We start from the raw sequence: 21728 nt of genomic DNA on the forward strand, positions 1-21728 counted from the left end.
TGCATAGACTGACTTGCAGTTTATTCTAAGGGGCATCCCAGACTAATTTTTGGGAGAGAGGAAATTCCCAATTTGCCGAATGGAACTTTAAATTCTGCCGAAGGATAATAACTTTGCCGAATGAAGTTCCGAATTTCACGAATGAAGATAATTTTGCCGAATGGTACTCCAATTTTTCTGAATGAAACTCCAAATTTCGCCGAATGAAGATAATTTTGCCAAATAGAATTCCAAATTTTGCCAAATGATGATTATTTTGCCGAATCGTCAAGCAAAAATTGCCGAATAAGAGATTTTTTTGAGGTCACAAAGCCCTCTGACCTCCCATCGGAACGGCCATACTCAACCTGAATGAAATGTACATTTTAAATAATGTGGTTTTGATTTTTATATTTTTAAGCGATTTTTTTTTAAAGTTATCATTACTTTATCTTTTCAAAATAATTTTCTAAATAAATGCATTTTGTCAAAAAAAAAAAAAAAAAAAAAAAATATAGCAATAAACTCAAAATTCTTTCATAAAAAAACCTCACTTTCTTCTGTTTTAAGAGCTGGCAGTTTTATTCGAGAGATTTAATCACTAAACGGTAAAAAATATCTTAACTCTTGGAGAATACTTTAGTTCTTCTTCTTCAATCCATCTTTCTTTATGTTCTTAACCATTAGTACATGTACGAGTTGCAAAATATTAATGATTTCTCATATACAGCCAGAATTTCTTCCGTTTCTCCTTTTATCACAGAAAAATGAATGCTCCAGCCCCACTGCAATAACATTTCGGTCACAATAAATCAAAATTTTTGCATTGTACCCTGGATGGTTTATCTCGATAAAGTCTAAATGTACTTCATTTATTACATCTCTGCAAACTGACATTCTAACAACGATAAGCTTTGTATAAAGGGTAATGATAAGTCATATATGATTTGAAAACTGACACTAAGAATAAATGTATTTGCTCATTGTGTAATTCAAATAAAACAGATTTGTTTTTAAAATTTGTTTTGCACAATTTGTAATTGTTGAAGTAAAATGCTTCTCTTAGACAAAAATACGTTTTGTAAAAGACTTACGGGTAAAGTTTCAAATAACACAAGAATTTATTGATTGAGGTTAACAATCTTAGTTTCATAATAAACTTTCTTGTTTTGCAAATTTCAGAAAGTATTTCGATATTGAGAGCTTAATGCAGACGAAAAGAATATTAGTACATATTCTTTTCGTCTGCATTAATGCAACACGGGAAAACCTCAGCGACAATTGGAAAAATTGCTAATAGTCTCATTAACTTAAACCTTCTCGAAAGTGTTTCAAAATTTAGGGTTCGCCGAGCAATATGTAAGGCCCAAAAAGTAAAAGGTGTTAATATACGTATATGTGTATACATGTATTATTTTTAAGTTTTAAGTTACTTAGCATCTCCCCTTCTTTAAAATGCTGAAACGACAGGTCTGTTCTGGTCTAAAAGAGAAATTCCAGTCTGTTATTAATCTGGTGCAAGACAAACCTGTGCAGCTTTTTTTTTTTTTTGACGATTTATAGTTTACACAATGATTGCTATTCAATTTTAAATTATATTGCTTTTATTGCCTGCAAGGCAGTGAAATAATTGTTTTTGATTTATAAAGTGCAAAACAATTTGCACCAGACTCATGAATCTCTCTATAAAATATTATACATGCATTTTTTTCAGCAAAACATCTTTTTTAGCAACAAAATAGCTACATGTCTTGGCGAAAACACGTCGCAATATGTCTTCAAAAGTCAAGATAAGCCTCATTTTAGAATATTCAAATATTACTTCCTGTTTAGACTAAAACACGTCACAATATACTGCCGTGGACAGGTAAAGGGACAGTAACTGAAAATTTTTCATTTTTCATTTGTTCGCATTTTTCTTATCGATGTAAGTTATCTTTATGGTACAAGCTTGCTGAATTGGTTTCCGGTGAAACAAAAACGCGTAAAAAACGTCAAATTTCAACCTTTCCCTATTGTAAGTATTGAATGGAAAACACGTTTATTCAACTTTTCCGAAAACTCATTTCTGCAGATACTGCCGTTTACCTGGAAACGGCAGTACAGGTCTTTATAAATCCAGTTAATCCCAGTTTTGAAGAAAGAAAATAACTTAAAATGAAGAATTGGGTAACTATCTCTTCAACTTCGGGCGAAGTTCACCTTGTGCAGTTTTTTTTTAAGTAATTGAACATGCTTCTAAAATCGAACAAATATCACCATTTTGCGATAAAATGCTCTTACATTTATGATTTAAAAAATAGTTAAAATATCCTCGTAATACTTTTTTCTTGAGAAATGGTACATTTTGTTCTATTCAGTAGCCCTAAAAAAGTTCATACAAAATTTCATGATGATCAGTTGAGTAGTTAAGGCGTGAAAACGTACCGAACAAACAAATACACTTTCAAATTTATAGTATCATCAGTAAGGATAGAGGGGGAAGAGTAGGGAAATAATATTTGTGTATAGGATCACCGTAATGTAAGGATCACCGTTCTGATAACAGAGAAAAGGGTTCTCAAAATAAAATTGTTATTGCCAAGAAACTGACAACCTTGCCAAAGTCCTAATTGTAGAAATGTGTCCAAACAGTGATATTTAAATTTTTTTACCCTTCTTTTGAGTTCGAAACTGTAGATACTTTTTTTCAGATTCCTCTATTAAGAAGTTGCCAAACCTAAGAACTAAATAACGTCTATTTTTGGAGAGCAGCGTAAGAGAACAACAGATATAAATTTATATGCCTTGGAATTTGAAAGTTAAGTGTAAACTTTCCGTAATGCGTCAACGTTTTCACATATTTTTCAAGATCTTAATTCTTAACAAAAGATAAAAGTTTTTGAAACATTTTATATTGCATGGTATATTTATGGAGGGTACAAACTATTTTATTACAAAAAATTAAACTGGATTTTTCTGACATAAACTGAAAATAACCGTATGACTTGCCTTTTGAAAAATGAAATACTTAAAAACTTTAGAGAAATTCGGACGCTGTTTCAAAGTTTATGATCCATGAATGCAAAATGACTTTTTGAAATATTTTGGACAGATTAGTTCATTGTCCTTCCTTCCAGTTTGAAACAGTGCCAAACGGGGCAAAGAAACATTGATAAAAAAAAAATAGATAATAACTGGAATCATATAAAACACATTTTCTGCTAGGGATTATTTTCCCCTAACGATAAGAAATCACGACCCAAATAATGATAAAACTTTCTTTAATTGTTTCTTTAGAATTACAGTCCACAGTTTCGGCGAAGTAGGTATAGTAGATTAACTCCTATAATAATTTTATTTTCATTTTTTTTTTCGATAAAATATTACTTCATCAGATTTGATTCTGCCATTCATAGAAATAAAGAAGAAAAATGAAAATAAAAAAGGGACCTTTTTTGTTTCATTAATTTCTCTTATATTGAAGATGATTACTTTTAATCATTTTTTTTTTTCATTTCTGTTCGTTCATTACATTCTTCGGAAGTTATTCTACGCGAAATTTGGAATCATTCCAAATGAAGTGACGTGGCAGGAAAAAACTGCCAACTCTTGCTAAACATTCAGACGATCTCTAAGATTCTAAGTACACCTGTTTCCTGTCGGCCGTTTAAGTTCCTCCTTTTTCCAAAAAGGTTTTATGAAATCAGGAACGGACTACCATGAATCGTGAAAATCGGTCATCGCTGCTAAGTGAAGTGAAGTCATACAGCCCATCAAGATTGAGGCAAGTAGAGACTAGAGTGACCAGATACGGGGGACATCAGGAATTGGAGAGGAAGACCGATTCCGGCGGATTTCGTATTCGATCTGAAGATAGTGACGTGCCAATTCGAAGACAGTGGTTTGCACCGGACTACAGACCAGACCTTCAGGTCGCACTAATTCTTCCAGGACTACTTTTAGGTAGGAAAGTAACAATTTGTTTTTAAGAATGAATTTGCGCAACGTTTCATTCAAATGAGTAAAGATTTAATTACTCTTCATAGTTTAATTGCATTAAAGTAATATGATGCTGAACTTGATACTTCAGGTAACACTAATATTTCCAGGACTGATTAGGAAAACTAATGCAAATTATTTTCAAAAGATAATATAATCAACTCTTCAATCAACTATTCATTGAACAATCATTCAGTTTTTCTCGTTTAATTTGGTTTCATTAAGAACAATGTAATGCTAAACTTATTCATCCGGTCACATTAACTCTTTCAGAACCATTTATCGTAAGAAAACCAAAATAAACGTTTTTCAGTAACGAACTGGGGTAAAACTTCAGCTAAATACTAAATAAAGTAGGGTCATTCTCCAGAAAACGTAACTTTTGAACACAAATATTTTTCAATTTCAAAATATTTTTTTTTCTTTCTTTTTTCGTTCTTACATGAAAGTGCTACCTACTAGAAGTAACCATAAACAATAGCAAAGCTAAGTTTCCATTATTTTACTCATAAATAAAAAAAATAAAAAACTACCTTGTTCATAGAAATAGAAAAACATTTAATGTTTAAAAATCAAGGCCAATTTAGTATTAAAGCAATAATTTTGTTAATTGTGCAAACAATCAGCTAGTTTAATGATTAGGGGAAATATAATATTAAGCTCTCTTAATTTAAGTACGGTCTCATTATTAGTTTCAAATGTATGTTAAAAAATAGTATTTGATAAATTTGAGGATATACTGGCAATTTATAATTTCGGTAGAATGCCTATTATTGATGTGTGTCTGTGTGTATGTACTTCTCTTTCATCATTTATTTTCACCATTTTCATTATACGGTCTGTCACGGAGGTGAGGAATTTTCCATTAATATAGGCCTAATAAATACATTTTTTAGGGATTTTTTTTCTTCGTTGCTACAATCTGCACATGTTAAGCATATGAAAACATGTTCACTTTTTTTTTACATTAATTTCCATCCCTGAAATTCAAGTTCACGGAGGTGAGAAGTCAGAATAACCTTACAAAGTTTTTGAAGCAACATCTATATTTTTGTTTTTCGACGAAAATCTTACAACTTCAACTGTGGCTGAAAATAAACAAGGGGGCTCCCTTGTATCACGGAAAATAAAATTTGATGTCATGACTGCCATGTGTTAATGAGGAAGGGCATTTTTTGTTTAGGTAACGGAGGTGAGAATTTATTGTGTGACAAGACTTCTCGTCCTACTAAAACGAACTAAAACACATTAAAAAGTTAAATATACTTAAAGAATTGTTATTTGAGACACTTGTGAAAGGAATAATCAGTAAATAAGTATATACTTTCAATCAAATAAGTTATTAAGCAACATAAACTGTCACACAAGGTGTGTGACATGCCACGGAGGTGAAAATTCACTTGCTGTAAACCAAAAATATACTAAAATAAAAAAAATTATAATAAAATTGTTGGCAGGTTTAAATTTATATATTTTTGATGAAATTAAAAATCATTGTTAAATGAATTGTTCCTAAAAGTTTTTACTGAAAAAGGCGTGTGACAGAAAAGTTACACTTCTTGAAGAATGACCCAATAAGGGATTAATTACAGTCGACTCCCACTACAACGCGATTCGACTTACGCGAAATGGCTATAACGTGATTTTTTCACCAGTAAATAATTTTAGATCTAACGCGAATTCCTCGCCTGCAACACGAACATTTTCAGAAGAGAATCGCGGTGTGAAAGTATCGGCTTTGTTTTGGGTGCTAAAAATATTTGTTTCGTGAATGGACCTTCATCCCTTTAGCATCACTGGCAGTGGAAGTTCCCACACCGTGCTAGTCTGAACATAGCTTTGTTACTGTATACAAATAACTTCTCCGCAAATACAGAATTTTTTTAATTCTAAATGCGAAAGTTGATGAAATATAATGACACCTAAGAGCACTGTTCCATCTAAAGTTTGTGAAGACAGAAAGAAAAAGAGAAAGTTTCTGACAATTAAAGAAAAATTAAAGGTTCTCGATATGCTTGAGAAACTAAAAAATGCGTCTAAGGAAGCTCGACAATACTAGGTGTGAGTGAATCTTCCATATGTACAATTAAAAGTCATGATAAGGAAATCCGTAAAAGTTCACCTAGTTCGTCTATGCAATACGCAAAAACTATGAAAATGGAAGCTCCTCTTTGAGAATTAAAGAAACCAGGAAGAGGGGTGTTGCCATAGATTGATACGTTATGAAAGAGCTGTAGAAGCATATGTATTTAAAAATATATTAGAATAACGATTTGTTCACGCAGCATAAATCATCAACATCTTCATGTATTAAAAGTACAAATATGATTACTGGATTTACGGCACAGTATTATAATAGAACATAATTTTATTATTATTACATACTGTACGTACCGTGCTGGTTTATTTTATGTCTCTCTTTCCCATTGATCACTGATTTTCTGCATCGGAAACAGCATTTTATGTTGATTAAGACAGCTTTTTTTAAAAATAGAAACAAAAATTCAGTTTTTTTTTTGTAAGAAATAATAATGTATTATTAAAGAAGGGTTTAAAGCAGTTTGAGGTGGTGTCAACAAGTGTCTAAAATAATTAGGTATGTTTATAAAAAAATTACGCCTGCCCTTTTCCACAACGCGAAATTTCGACTTACGCGAAGGCTCTTGGAACGCATCCCTCGCGTAAGTCGGGATTCGACTGTATTCGTATTTTGCTTAATCTCATTAAATATGATAAATATCTAAATGCGATACTTTTCAACTTACTAAATTTGTTTTAGGAATGATTTTGAGTAAACGTTCATTCAAATAGTTGATGAGTAGTAACCCAATTGTTCTTATTTACTTTGACCGTATTAAAATTATGTAATGCTAACATTAATTCCGTGAATTTTGCTTGTATTAAAAAAAATGTAATGCTAGACAGAATTAACCTTCTGGGAATGTGGGGGGAATAACAATTCTTATATGTATATGACGTTCCATACCTGGAATTGCAATATGGCTTAAACCGAAGGTTATGTCAAAGATTTTTGACCCCAAACTCCGTTTTGCGCCATAGTTGCTTTCGATAAGTTGCTCACGAGAAACTGTTTTATTGTGAAAAAATTTATATTTTGTTTATTTTTCTAATCGAACTGGCATTTTACAGCCATTATTTTGCATAATAAATAGAGTGATTTTTTTTTTCAAAATTCTCATATGTATATAATAGCCAATGATCGAATAACGCTAACGTCATCTACAATGAAACTCGCGAAACGGCATGATAATTTGATAGTATGTTTTGGTAATTTTCTACATGCAGAGAAATGCTTTATCTTGGCAAGGTTGAATGGTATACGGTAACGTAACTGTTTTGCTGGTAAGACTGTGTCGTTTCAGGGGAATGAAGAAACGCAAAAGTGGTCAACAATGAACGCTATCTACTGGAGTTTTGGGTTAATCCACTGGAGTAAGGGTAAAAATTTCAACTAGCAAACTATCACCAAACAGACAATTTCTTTGTTCAAATGTAGAAGCAGTTTTCACCCGTCATATCTTGAGGTTCGATTTTATAGTACAGTGAAACCTGTGTAAGTTGACCACTTGCGGTGCAGTACTTTGGTGGTCAACTTAGACAGGTGGTCAACTTATAGAGGGTAGTAATGAAAACTTTTTTTTTGTCATTTCTTGTCTATGCATTCATTTTTTAACTAATTGGAATATATTTTAAACCAACTTTCATTGTTTAACATTACTTTAAAACAATAAGAAAAAAGTTGTTTAAATATTTTTAGAGATTATTTACCAGAATGACGCGTATTGTATCGTACAAATTTAAAATTTCTGAAAATTGACCAAAAAAAAAAGCCCCATTGCTTATGAAAAACTACTTACTTGATATTAACAATTCCTAACGATTCATCACAAGTCAAAAGTGACTCAAATTCTTCATTTGATTTTTTCTTGTAGATTTGTGTCTATGGTAATCTACTTTTTAACAAAATAACTCCTTATTGAAGTTTGGTGCATTTTCTGGGACTTAACATTAGCTCAATGTTTACAACTGATGAAACTTTTAGTATAATCTAATGCTTTTGCCTAGTGGTCAACTTACAAAGGGTTTTTTACAATACTCCAAACCAAAGCTGGTGTATATTAGTGGTCAAGATAGAGAGGTGGTCAAGTTACAGAGGTTTTCCTTCATTATATAAGATAGGATTAATTCCGTTCCTGACAAAAGCGGTCAACTTAGACAGGTGGTCAACTTACAAAGGTGGTCAACTTTACAGCTTTTACTGTATATATAAAAAATACATAAATACAAATCTATGAATTACTGAAGAATTGAACATTTTCGCATTCGAGGCAGATGATTTTTCATTGCACTAGGCATGGGAAAAGGTGTTCGTTTTAATAGTCCTTTCATTCGATGATGGTTCATTTTTTTCGCCCGTGCATTGAGTTCGTCATTTAAACGACTTCTTTTATTTAAAAAAAAAAAAAAAAAAACTTTAGGTAATTTTTCTGCGGGAGTTGAACACGTGCATTGGAAACGTTTTATCGGATCAATTACATTTTAAAAGGACAAGCAACTAAAATTGCCTACACGCAAGAGAATATTTCAATAAAAATTTAATTATTTGCTTAAAAATTCAGATTTAGATGTATTAACATTACATTATTAGTACATGAACATTAGTATAATGTTCCAAATTCCATACCATTTGTTGTTTAAAAAACTACTGTTCATTTAGAAGAGTCTTTTAGACCCGTTCGTTCATCAACGACATTGCCCTATGTTGGCCTAAATTGCTGTATTATCTGTTATGTTTTGTTTTATGCGTAAGCGTAGACAGGGGCGTGCACAGAAATTTTGGGGGCCGTCACAAATGCGCCCCCCTTCCATATTGTTTATACCTACGTCTCTGCATATATCTGACCCTCTTTTTAAAACTCTCGGGTCATTTCAGATTTGGGCCCGGGCCAACTGGTGTCCCCTCTTCCCCACAACCTGTGCACGCCCATGAGAGTGGAGAAATTTTGAATAAATCTACAGGCGTGTTTCACGCATTGAAAATTCGAAATACGTGTCAAAAATGTAGTAAAGAGCAAAATAACGCATAACATTTCAAATGAAAATTTAGCAGCAATGAAAGTTGGAGGAAAAAGCAGATCGAATATTTATAATATTACATTTGAGTTTTTTTGTTTTTTTTTAAAGTTCAATACGTTAAAAACAAAATATAAAATATACATTTCTTCTTTCTCCGTAACTTCCATTTCATCGTTTGAAGGTTAATATTTTATAAAATTGAACTCTATTATATTTTTCAGTTTTCGTACGAGTATATTTCACTTCTCAAAACAACGTCAAGGAGTATCTTCGCACCTTGAAAAAAATGCGCACATTTCCATCAAAAGAAAATGCCTTAAAAGCACTTGTAGACAACATGCAAAAAACCATTGTATAGTTGCAGAAAAAATTTCTTAATAAAAGTAATATTAATATTTAACATAGAGAATAGGACAACTATATAAAACAACTATCTCTACTAATAAGCTGAAAGTCTGTCTGGATTTATGTCTGGATCTCTGTGACGCGCATAGCGCTTAGACCGTTCGGTCGATTTTCATGAAATTTGTTACAAAGTTAGTTTGTAGCATGGGGGTGTGCACCTCGAAGCGATTTTTCTAAAATTCGATTTTGTTCTTTTTATATTTCAATTTTTAAGAACAATTTCTGGAGCAAAATTATCATAAGATGGACGAGTAAATTACAAAATAATCATGACGTGGAACCGTAACATGGGAAGAGCGAATGAACATAGCCAATTGGCGAGAAATTCATCATCCATTATTTGTAAATATACAGGCCTACAAATGACCTTTTGATTTTCTACTACGGGCAAAGCTGTGCGGGTACCACTAGTATATAATATTACACCAAACGAACTGCACATAAACTAATGACTAAGTACACACTCAGTCAAATATGCAATGTTAAAAGTTTCAAACTACTGATGGATTTCACTTTAAAACACTTTGTACACCACTTGTAGTTTATTAAGCTACACCATATCTTCTTTACGTTTATATGAGGCTTATTTTAAACCCTTTTCCGTCTCAAAAAAATCCTGTATTTTCTTTTTTGCCACACTTTTAGGGGAACTTATTAAGCGGAGATATTGTTCTATGTTGCATCAATATTAATGTATAAATTATGCCGCTTATTTTTCTTCTTTTTTTGACAAAAAAATGGAACATTAAAACTAATTTTCCTTTTTTTAAGATTAAAGAATCGCGTGCTAATTTGAAACTACCAATACTAATGCAAATGTATATCCAAAAAGGAATAATTACAATATGATTGCTTAAGAAATAAAGTTTCTGCTCAAGTAATTTTTCCTTTTATTCATTTAATAAAAGTAATGCAAATGCATAACTGATTTAACCGTATAATCTATTCTGAAAAAGGTTTTTTATTTGTAAAGTGGTACGTAATGGGTCATTCCACTGTGACTGACGTTACATTTTGACTCTATTTTTAATTATCAATTCAGGATTGTGTTGAAAGTAAATTTAATTTCTTCTGAAATTGATCTAATATATCATGGTATAGTACATCATTGTCCCCACACTTTTTTTCAGACACGAGGAAATTTTTTTGTATGAAACTAGGGAGAAGAAAAACAATGTTACAGATGTTAAACTAGTTGAGAAAAGGGACTTAAGTACAGGGTGTTCTGTTTTAACCTCCAAGACCTCAAGACCGCAACCGTTTGTCTTAGCTGCATGCTTCCAACCAGTTCATGAAAACAGGCCCAGTGCTGCACTCTACTGTCAATGCTTTGAAACAGGTTTTCTGCCTTTTCATTGTCAAAAAATTAGAAACGTTACTAATTATCTCCGTGAAACTTTTCGGAAGTTTACAAGTTTTCATCCACGTACTGTGAGAATCAAGTATCTTTACCAACAAGTTTCCTGAATAGCTACAAGTTGTACGAATGCAAACTTCTCACTGTTGTGAAAAATATTTTTAGCTTCCAGTTTAAAGATTTACTATACGAGTACGTATTTATTTAGTGTATCGGCTTCAGCAGGATCCGGTCCGTCCAGATTGACTAAGCTCCCAATTATAGCGAATAAACCTGGATTCCACAGCTTTACAAAAATTGCAGTCAAGTTAGATTCCTGACCGTTATTTGCAATTCTGTCTCAGCTTTGGTCATGTTTGCCATCATGCTTTTGGCGCTTTCTTGGTAAATCGGGAACGTGCCAAGTTTTCTCTGAAATTTCCAGAGAGACATACTGGCTTTAACCGGGAAGAGTTTTAAATTCTTCAGAAGAATTAAAATATAATTCCAGGAAGGTTGCTGAATTTTGTAGGAAAAAAAATCTCGTGTTTTTCAAAATAGGTAACTTGCTGAAATGGGCACATTAGCTGCCCATTACTTTCCAGGAATGTTTCTGAATTAGTTTTACAGTGCTATTTTATCATGAAAAACAGAAAAAGAGATGACAATATTGTACACTTAGTTCATTGCATCATTCAGTAATTCTGCAGTTAGTGTTTGGAAGCTGTTTTTGAAGTTATAAAACGCGCTCTTCCTATATTGTGATATTCTACACAATATTATGTATTACAGACATTTTGCAATGATGTGAAGCACAAAGGGGCAGTTTTCGAATATTAAGTAATTTTATTTTTCTTCGTTAAAGTTGCAGTGCTATATTAAAATAATTCATTTGTTTCCCATTTCCGACGTAGCTCAGAGTTTCTTTCAAAGCTACACTGTAAAAACGATTCAGAAACGTTCCTGGAAAATAATCGGCAGCTGATGTGTGCCCAGATACTTCCAGTAACATATCTCGCAAAAACCAGGCACGTTTTCTGCTAAAATTCAGTAACCTTCCTGAAAAATCCAGAAATCTTCCAGTTCAAAGCCAGTCGTGTCTCTGACATTCAGAGTAATCTTAGGTAGGGATACTATAACAGCTTGGCACCTTCCTGATTAATCAAGGCAGTTGCAAAAGCAGTATTGCAAACATGGCCCAAGATAAGCCCGAACTGCAAGTATTAAATATCTCACTTGATTGCAATTCTTGCAAAGCTACGTAGTCCATAGACTTATTCGCTCCATTGGGGACTCAATCAGTCTAGACGAGCCATAGTCGAACTGAAGCTGATACACCTTATAAATACTCTCAGTTAAACTTTAAACTGGGAGCTAAAAATATGTTTTACTACAGAGAGACAGTCTGCATTCGCGCAACTTGTAACAATTCAGGAAACTTTTTGGCAGTGATACTTGATATTTCCCAGAAGTGGATAAAAACCACTGAAATCCCGAAACGCTACACGGAAATACTCAGTAACGTTTCGGAATTTTTTTACAGTGTAACATTAAACTAGGCAAATAATTCATTTTCAACGGATTTAATTGTTATTCTTTCTTAACTTAACTACACAACACTTTAGGAATGCTTCTAATGATTTATTTTGACAAATACAATAAAACTATTGACATATTGTACAGGAAGTTTGAAATGTAGGTTGAAAGTTAACTCTAAGTGAACGTATATTTCCATTTGAAGATGCCTATCATTAGTCAGTTATTTTAATTACTTATCTCCAGTAATTTCTTTTGCTCACTTGCGTCATAAACCTCGTCTCGTCTCGTCTCGTCTATAAAAAACTTTCCTGGCGTGAGTTTCAAAAGCCCCTAAACGTTACGAAAAGTAACGTATAAGCTGCTTTTTTCAGGTAGAGTAAAAGGCAAAAGAAAAAGAAAAGGAAAAAATTTAAAAAAAAATTAATTTGAATTTTGTCATCTTGAATTCAAACTATGTTTTTCGCAATCACGAGTGTGTGTGTATATGTAGGCTTGTGTGTTTGTGAGTAGGGGGTATGTGTATGTGTGTAGGCATGTGTGTTTGCGTCTGTGTGCAGGGTAATTGTGTGTATGTGTGTAGGTGTATGTGGGGGGAGGGTATATGTATGCGCGTGTAGGCATATGTGTTTGTGTCTGTGTGCACGCATGAGTGTGTGTGTGTGTTTGTGTGTGTATGTGTGTAGGTGTATGTATGTGCGTAAGTGTAGGATATTGACGAAACCTGGAGACGGTTTTCGCTAGAGGTGCAGCATCGTGAGGAGCCGGTCGACGGTGATGCTGCGCAGGGTGCCGGTGGGAAAATAAAATGATAGAAACGTCAAAAACAGTCAAGTGAGAGCAATAAGCAATTGCGATTGCTCAAAAAATGAAAAATCACGAATTTTATCACACTTTTTTTGTGGAGGATGAAACCAAATGTTAAAACAATAAAACAATTTTTATTTTTAAAATGTATTTTTTTTTTTTTTTTTGTATTTATTTGACGTGAGAACTTTTGAATTATGAAGCGTGGTAGTCGTATTTGACTTTTTGTTTTTTAACAGCGATAAGAAAATTTCGGGTAACTCCTCCCAATTTTACAATATTGTTTAAAGGCATGGATTTGATTCGTATAGAAGCGTTTTATCCGTTGTAAAGGAACATAAAAATATTAAAGAAAGTACTTTTGTTTTCTATAAATATTTGTAATTTCTTTATTTCTTCCTTTTTTGAATTTATTAAGTGTTTTTTTTTGAAATTGTTTTGGACATCAAAAGTTACTTGACGCATATCATTCTAAGCTACGTGGTGATGTTTAATGTTATGATGTATACTAGTATTCCGATTATTTTAATCAGAACTACGGATTAATTTTTCAACTATATTATTTAGAGACAAACGAACTTAAAAGCAGGGCTGTGGAGTCGAAGTCGAAGAGTCGGAGTCGGGCTGATTTTGGGGTAAAGGAGTCGGAGTCGGAGTCATTCAAAAGCATGCCAACTCTGACTCCGGATTCCATTTTTTTCTTTAATTTTTACTGAATCTCCTTGAATTTTTTTAAAAACTGACTACCAATTAATTTGATTACATGTATAAAGGCAAACTACAGTAAAACCTGTAAAGTTGACCACCCTTGTAAGTTGACCAGCTGTCTAAGTTGACCGCTATTTCCAGGCAATGAATTAGATATTATCTTATAATTTAACCTCTGTAAGTTGACCATCTGCTTAAGTTGACCATTAAAGTAGTGCACCGTCAGTGGTCAACTCACACTGGTTTTACTGTAATAAGAAAATAACTGTCATTGTGGCAACCAGCTGGCTTGACTGTTAATCGCACTTTCAGTAACAGCTACCTACGCCGTCTCATAGTTTGCTTATTTTTTAACTTTATTTAACTGATAGCAACTATGTATCAGCAAACAGTTTTGCTGCCTAACATTTTCTAAGTAATCACTTTCAAATACAAATAATAATATATTTTTTACCTCGATTCAGTTATAAAATAGTAAAAGGAATGTATGTATCGTTTGAACAAGTCGGGAAACTTCTGAGTGTGCTTGATAAATTCAAATAGGTATTGGCACGAAAGCGCAAATCCAAAAAATCCAATACAATAGAACTGTTTTTTTTTTTTAATTTTAAATTTTTTTTTAAGGGGTCACAGTACTTTTCAAACATTTTTTTTTTAATTTAAGTAAATTATATTTTTTTGAAACCACAACATGCATACTTATTTCGTAGTCAGTAATGTATTTTCAAAATTTAAAAATATTGCCTACTTTTTTAAAAATTCTAAAAATTGAGGAAAATTTCAATTTTTAAAAATTCCTAAGGCTTTTTTAATTTTCACTATATTAAAAAAAGTTTTTTGCTAAGCGATCACTATAATTATCTCTAAAAATCTGTGCATTTATTTGCTTATGAGTTTATTAGAAAATTTTCTGTGCTTAATTGTGTAAAAAATCAAAGTTTAAAAAAATGGTTTTTAAAGGTTTAACATGCTCTAAACATTTGAGTAATTTATAAAATGCTTATCCAATGCACAGTTTTGTCAAATATGTTATCCCTATTGCAAAAAGTGTTACTTTAAAGCTGTATCTTAAATAGAAAAAAATCCTTTGGGATTCTAATAATATGAAAACACACACACACAAAAAAAAGCAATTTAAAGTTTTTCTTTTGCATAAGAACACATAGCGAGCATGGCCTAAAACCACTCATAACTTTTTAAATATTTGAACTAAAGCAATAAAACTTTTCCCCTGTGTTCAGAATAGTTTTTAGTTTTGAAATAAGCAATAAAATGTTTTTGATCGTTTCATCACTTTTGAGGTACTGTAACCCCTTAAAATCTAAATACTTTATCTAAGAAAGCTTGGTTATCACTAAAAAATACAAAATAAAATCAGTACCTGATTTATTGGTTACAACACTCAATAGTTGTAGTAATCCTAAAACCTTCATGTTAAGGTTAATTCTAAAGCTGCCAATAAAATTTAAATTAAAAATTGAGCCATGAAATGTAGCTATAATAAAAAATATTTGTACAAAGCTGTATACCGCCGCATTTTGTGTAAAATTTGTTCCTGACGTTCATTTACCCGACCTCTCTCCGCAGTATAGTGCAATATTTCGTTGAAATCTTTAAGATGAAATTTAAAATTTATTATTGGGGAAACTTCAGAATTCAACTTTTACAAACTTCGAAATTCAGTTGAGCTGTTACCCACCAGATGTGTGTACTCCGGAAAGGAGGGGGGGGGGACTGCCCCCTCTCAAGAGAAATGTTTTGACTTAGCAAAAAAGTTTTTTTTCTCTCAAGTTATAGCTTTCAAAAATTGAAAGCACGTTATTTGATCAACGCCCATTTGTTAAACACTAAAAGGGTGCAAACTAATCCTTTTCAATATTTTAAAAAATGAGATTTTTAAGTAATCTTACTTTAGAAATCGCAACTATTGGATAATTTGATTTTCAAATTGAATTCCTAACGTTGTATGCATCTTAATTTTACAATAAAACGCAACTCGAAAATTTCATAAATAGAAATTATTATTTCAATCTCTGTTTAGGGTTTTTCCCTCTTTCCATGAACGGGTAGGATTTGAAAGAATAAATAAATAAATAAATAAAAAAAGCCGGAGTCTGAGTTAGCCAATTTTCTTCTGACTCCGCATCCCTGCTTAAAATTAAATGCCCTTATGATATTGCTTTTAGGTTTTTGACAGTCATAACAAATTGGCTGTGAATGTGTATTTGTTCATCTCAGCAATTTTGTATAATCTCATTTTTTAAATAATTTACATTTCAGAATGGGTATCAAATTTTACTTCTCTCATACCACAGTCAGGTTTTTGACAGTCATAACAAATTGGCTGTGAATGTGTATTTGTTCATCTCAGCAATTTTGTACAATCTCATTTTTTAAATAATTTACATTTCAGAATGGGTATCAAATTTTACTTCTCTCATACCACTTTAAGCTCTTGTAAAAAATTTTTAGTGTGATGCGTGCTAATATCCTATTTATTTGTAGGAATTATGCATTAAGTTCTTTTTATGTGATACTTATATGTAAAGACAAAATTGAATTATTTTGCGCACATTTTTTTAGTGTTTTACAGATCGTAATAAATGGGACTGTTCACTGTAAAAAAATTCCGAAACGTTACTGAGTATTTCCGTGTAACGTTTCGGGATTTCAATGGTTTTTATATACTTCTTGGAAAAATCAAGTATCACTGTCAAAAAGTTTTCTGAATTGCTACAAGTTGCACGAATGCCGACTTCTCACTGGTGTGAAAAATATTTTTAGCTCCCAGTTTTAAAAATTAACTGAGCGGATTTATAAAGCGTATCGGCATCAGCTTAATTACGGTCTGTCTATGCTGGTTAAGCTCCCAAAGGGAGCGAATAAGTATAGACTACACTGCCTTGCAAGAATTGCAGGCGAGTTAAATTCTCGTTACTTAAGCATTGGTTTCCTAGAAGCGAACACGCTTAGCGTCGGCGTCGTTCCTCGCCGAGGCGAAAACTTGATTCTTCTGCTCATGCGCGCCAGAGCCAATTCGGCGTTCTGAGTGGTCACGCCGGAATCCACTTGACTTTGATTTCAGCGTTACGTCGATGAGCGACGTCGAAGATCGGCGATTCGCTCCTAGGAAACCAAGGCTTTACTTGCAATTCTGGCTTAGCTATTCCCATGTTTGCGATAATGCTTATGGAACTTTCTTAATAAATCGGGAGGCGGTGCCAAACTATCATATTACATCTATGTTTACTCTAAAGTTCCGGAAACACGCCTAGCTATAAACGGGAAGATTTCTGAATTTTCAGAAGGCTTCCGGGATGATTTCAGGAAGGTTATTGAATATTAGCGGAACACGTTCCTGGTTTTTGCAAGATATGTTATTGGCAGAAATTGGGCACATCAGCTGCCCATTATTTTTCAGGAATGTTTCTGAATCGTTTTTACAGTGTTATGCTCAGAATTTCCCTTGTTTTCTTAGTAAGTTTGAACTTCCTCAATATATTTTCATAAACACATTTCAAATTGAACATCATTTTTTTTGTCATATCTATCTAAGATCAACTGCAAATATGTTTTGATGCGATGCGTACTAATAGTTTTATTATTTTACAAGATTTCCGAAGTAAAGTTCTCATGGACGTGATTTATTCATAGAAAACCATGGTATTGAAATTCTCTGGATTTCTATTATTTTCTCTGTTGTAACTTTGTACTTCATCATTTCTCTTTCATTCTTTTCTTTTTTTAAATAATTCACATTTCAACATGAACATCAAATTTTATTGTTCTTTTATCGCTCTAGTTTCCATCGTAAATAATTTTCAATGTGATACGTTCTACAAGATCTTTTATTTATTTATTTATTTTTTTTTGCATCACTTCAAATTTCATTTTAAATTATTTTCAACTAGAAAGCCGCCCGTCAAGGTATGACTTGTGAAAATTGCTTCTACATTTGAATGAAACAATTGCCTGTTTGGTGATATTTTGATAGTTGAAATTTCAACCCTAGCTCTTGTGGATTAACCCTAAACTCCAGTAGAAAACGATAACTGTTGAACACTTTTTCGTTTCTTCATCCTCCTGAAATTACATTGGTACCAGTAATACAGTTAAGTTACCGGATCCAGTTCAGCCTTGTCACAGTAAAACATTTCCCTACACGTCAAGCATTGCCAAAAAAGTTATCAAATTATAATTAACTTACTGAATTTTTGGTGCTTAAACAATGAAATAATGCCACCACGCATGCAATGGCGCGAGTTTTATTGTTGGTGACCTCAGAGCGTTACTCGATCAGTAATTTTCGCTATTATATGTATGAGGATGTAATATTGTCTGAAAACTCTGTGGTTTTTAATTTTCCCATATCATTAAGCTCTAACAATTTTCAATGTGATACGTTCTGCTGATATTGTAATTTTAAACTGTCGTATATTTCTCAAAAATCACTTGTAAAATATTTCAATGTTCAACGTTCTAATAATCTTGCCTTTTTTCATCTTCTTGTATCATTGTACGCTTTATTGTTTATAATGTTCAATGCGATATGTTATAATAATATTTTTTATTTTTTATTTTCTTTTTCACTTTAAACTCCATTAAAGAATTTTTAATGTGATTGGTTCAGATATTCTTATCATTTTTAGTTGTGCTACATCACCCTAAGCTTCATTGTAAATATTTTTTTAGCTGACACGTTCTAATAATCCTGGTACGTTTAACTTTCTTATATCTCTGTAAGTTCCATTGTAAATATTTTCCAATGTGATAACTTTTAGTACATTCTATTACTTTGTGCGAACTGTTCACAGTCTATATCCAAGATGAATCTTTAATTTAATCAGAAATGGGCTTTCAATTCAATCAGTTTGAAATTCCTTCTGCGTTGGTTGACCTGAATTTGCGACGTTTGTGACACAGTAGGATTTTCTTATTTTTTTTTTTCTTTTCCATCATGTCAGCATGACACCCACTTAAATCTTCTACGCTTCTCTTTTAGTTTCGCCAAAGCAACAGCTTCCTCTGTCTTGGAGTTCAGCCAAAGTCATTTCTTCTTTATGTGTTTCTTGCTTCAACTTGAAAGTCAATGCCAAGAACATGAACTTTTGTGAGCTTAAAATAAATTAGGAAAAGAAAATTTGTCACAGAATATTTTTCTATTGGTTGCTTTTCAGATTGTTCGTTAACCGAGGGAAAAAAATGATTTTTTTCCATTTGTTGTAAGAATCTCGTATAACAAATGGAAAATTTGATTAATGTCTCAAAAATACATTAATTTTATACTAGCTGAACCGCCCACAGAACATTTGCGCTCTAGTGTCTTATCTTTGGAATTAAAGAAATATATAACATATATATTATATGTGACACAGTATACAAAGACTAAACACAGTGCCAACTAGCTGGCGAGATTTAAAATATCGCCAAAAGCTTTCTGAATCTCTTGTGGAAAAATATATTCTGCATCAGTGTTGATCAACTTAGCTGAGTTTGTTCGATGAAGGGATAATTGACAGGAATTTCGAAGTGAAATGTGCATGTATCGGCAGGAGTTTTTTTTAATAATTTGAAACCCTTTTTTTTCTTTAATCAATGGGGTTGTTTCCTTCAGGCAAAAGTACTACTTTTAGTCACTGAAACTGATAGAATAAGCAAAATAAGAAACAAAAAATAGTAAGGACACTGTAAAAAAATTCCGAAACGGTTACTGGTTATTTCCGTGTAACGTCACGGGATTTCACACGTTTTCACCCATTTCCCCGTAAAAACAAGTATCTACACAAAAAAGTTTCCTGAATCGCTACAAGTTGCACACGTGCAGACTTTTCACTGTTGTGGAAAATATTTTTAGCAACCAGTTTAATGATTGAATGATCGTGTTTATTAAGTGTATCGGCCTAAGGTTGCTTACGGCTCTGTCCAGGTTGACTAAACTCCTAATGAGAGCGAAAGAAGTCAATGGATAGCTACAGCTTTGCAAAGTAGGAATTGCAGGCAAGAGATATGGTTGGTTCCTTAGCAAAGCTCTGGCCGTGATCGCTCTGATTTTTATAGAGCCTTCTTGGTAAATCAGGAAGGTTCTAATCAATAACACTGAACCTACTTAATTTTTCTGGAAGGTTCTATAGACACGGCTGGCTTTAACAGGGGAGATTTCGCACTTCTTCAGAAAGTTTCAAGGTTAATTTCAGAAAGGTTACTGACTTTTAGCGGAAAACGTGCCTGATTTTTCCAAGATAAGTTACTGGAAGAAATTAGGCACATCAGCTGCCTATTATTTTCCAGGAACGTTTCTGAATCGTTTTTACAGTGGAGCGGGAAAAAACTTTCATTTTCCCAACAGCTAGTTTTTATTTATTTTTTTTTTAAATATCCAATTTTCGAAATAAGACATGGTCTTTATAATGTTACAAGTGATGAACTTTGGCGCGCAACTCCATTGTCGCTCTAAATGTTTACGCTGTGCTGTCAACTACGTTGCCAGGTTTTTATAATTTGTGCTGTGAACTAATGGCATCTGTGAATGGCATTTCATCACTTGTGATGTCATGTGCAGAAGCGCAAAAAATGAATTTCATTCTACGAACCGATTAAAATAATTGTTGAAAAATAGTAAGCGTTGTCAAATGATTTAAAAAATGGTCAAATTATGTGTTTTTAATCATGATTTTTCAGAAAAAATACATTTAAAAATTCGGAAACGACCCCATTACTAATGCAAAGATCCTTAGCGGGTAAAGAAATGTACAAAAATAAATCAGAAATCAGCAGAAGAAAATTTTAAATACTAACGCCCTAAATTGCTGACATACAGGGAACACTGAATTCTGCTTGCTATTTTTTGTTCATATTTCTTCGTCAATTTGGCAATGTATCACCAAATTGACGACGAGCAAATGGCTGTGAAAAAAATCTTGGGTGCTGATAAATGGTCTTCTGCTTATGACGTTACATTAACATAAATTGAAAGTAACATTGATTTACCACAGGAAAAAAAAATACGAGTAAAGAGCCTTTTAAACCATTTGATTAATTTATTTTTGATCAAAACTGCACTGTTAGACTTTATAGAGACTCTGCATATAAAATTTTAGCCTTTTTTAGATTTCCTGTTTTGAGATATGATATACATATATTTACATACATGCATATATGCTTACGTACGCACGTACATAGATAACTAATACGTAAAAAACTGAAATTTAGGCTGAAATTCAAATATACTTTTATGAATATTTTATATATGTAATAATATGTTTTGGAAATGCAATACACCCAAACCTGTTTTTATGCGGTAGATAGGGACCGCATAAAAAATCGCATAAAAAATTGTTCGAAACTTCACGAGTAGATTTAAAAAGTTGTTTCGCAACGCAGTTAAAAAAAAAAATCGTGCGGTGTATAAAAAAAAGCCGCATAAAAAAGTCTCACATAGAAAATAATCCAAATGCTTACAAAATTGTAATCTTAAAACGAAATTAAAACAAATCAAGTGATGATAATTTTTCCCGAGTACTCGGACAAAATTTCCCGAATAAGGGAATTTTTGGGAGGTCACAGTGTCTTCCCATCGAGGTGCCTATGTCGTCACTTGAAGATACTACCTTGCACTCGTTTTAAACATATTTCGTCAATTGAATCCCAATGTGATTGAAATTTTAACGTAAACAAAAAAAAAATCTCACAAAGAAAAAAAAAATCACATAAAAAAAGATCGCATAAAAGCAGGTTTGGATGTACTTCCTTTATTTCGCACTAGAAAGAAACAAGACTTTTGTGTATTATTCTTCCTTTAAAGTTCAGGACAACTTCGCTAAGGAAAGCCAATAAATGTCTCTAAGGTGACAGCATTTTAATTTATCAAATTTTTTATAAT

General features: G+C 32.6%; 1 protein-coding gene across 1 annotated transcript in view; it reads left to right on the forward strand.

Moving 5' to 3' along the window:
• The first annotated feature begins 3581 nt into the window (after positions 1-3581).
• The window catches only part of LOC129227661 (dual specificity protein phosphatase 19-like), a 30012-nt gene continuing 11865 nt past the window's right edge, over positions 3582-21728 (forward strand). The window contains exon 1 of the mRNA XM_054862253.1: positions 3582-3924. Coding sequence (XP_054718228.1) covers positions 3681-3924 — 244 coding nt within the window. The 5' untranslated portion in view covers positions 3582-3680. The remainder of the gene's footprint in view (positions 3925-21728) is intronic.

Source organism: Uloborus diversus, chromosome 8 (assembly GCF_026930045.1).
Source record: "Uloborus diversus isolate 005 chromosome 8, Udiv.v.3.1, whole genome shotgun sequence".
Taxonomy (NCBI): domain Eukaryota; kingdom Metazoa; phylum Arthropoda; class Arachnida; order Araneae; family Uloboridae; genus Uloborus; species Uloborus diversus.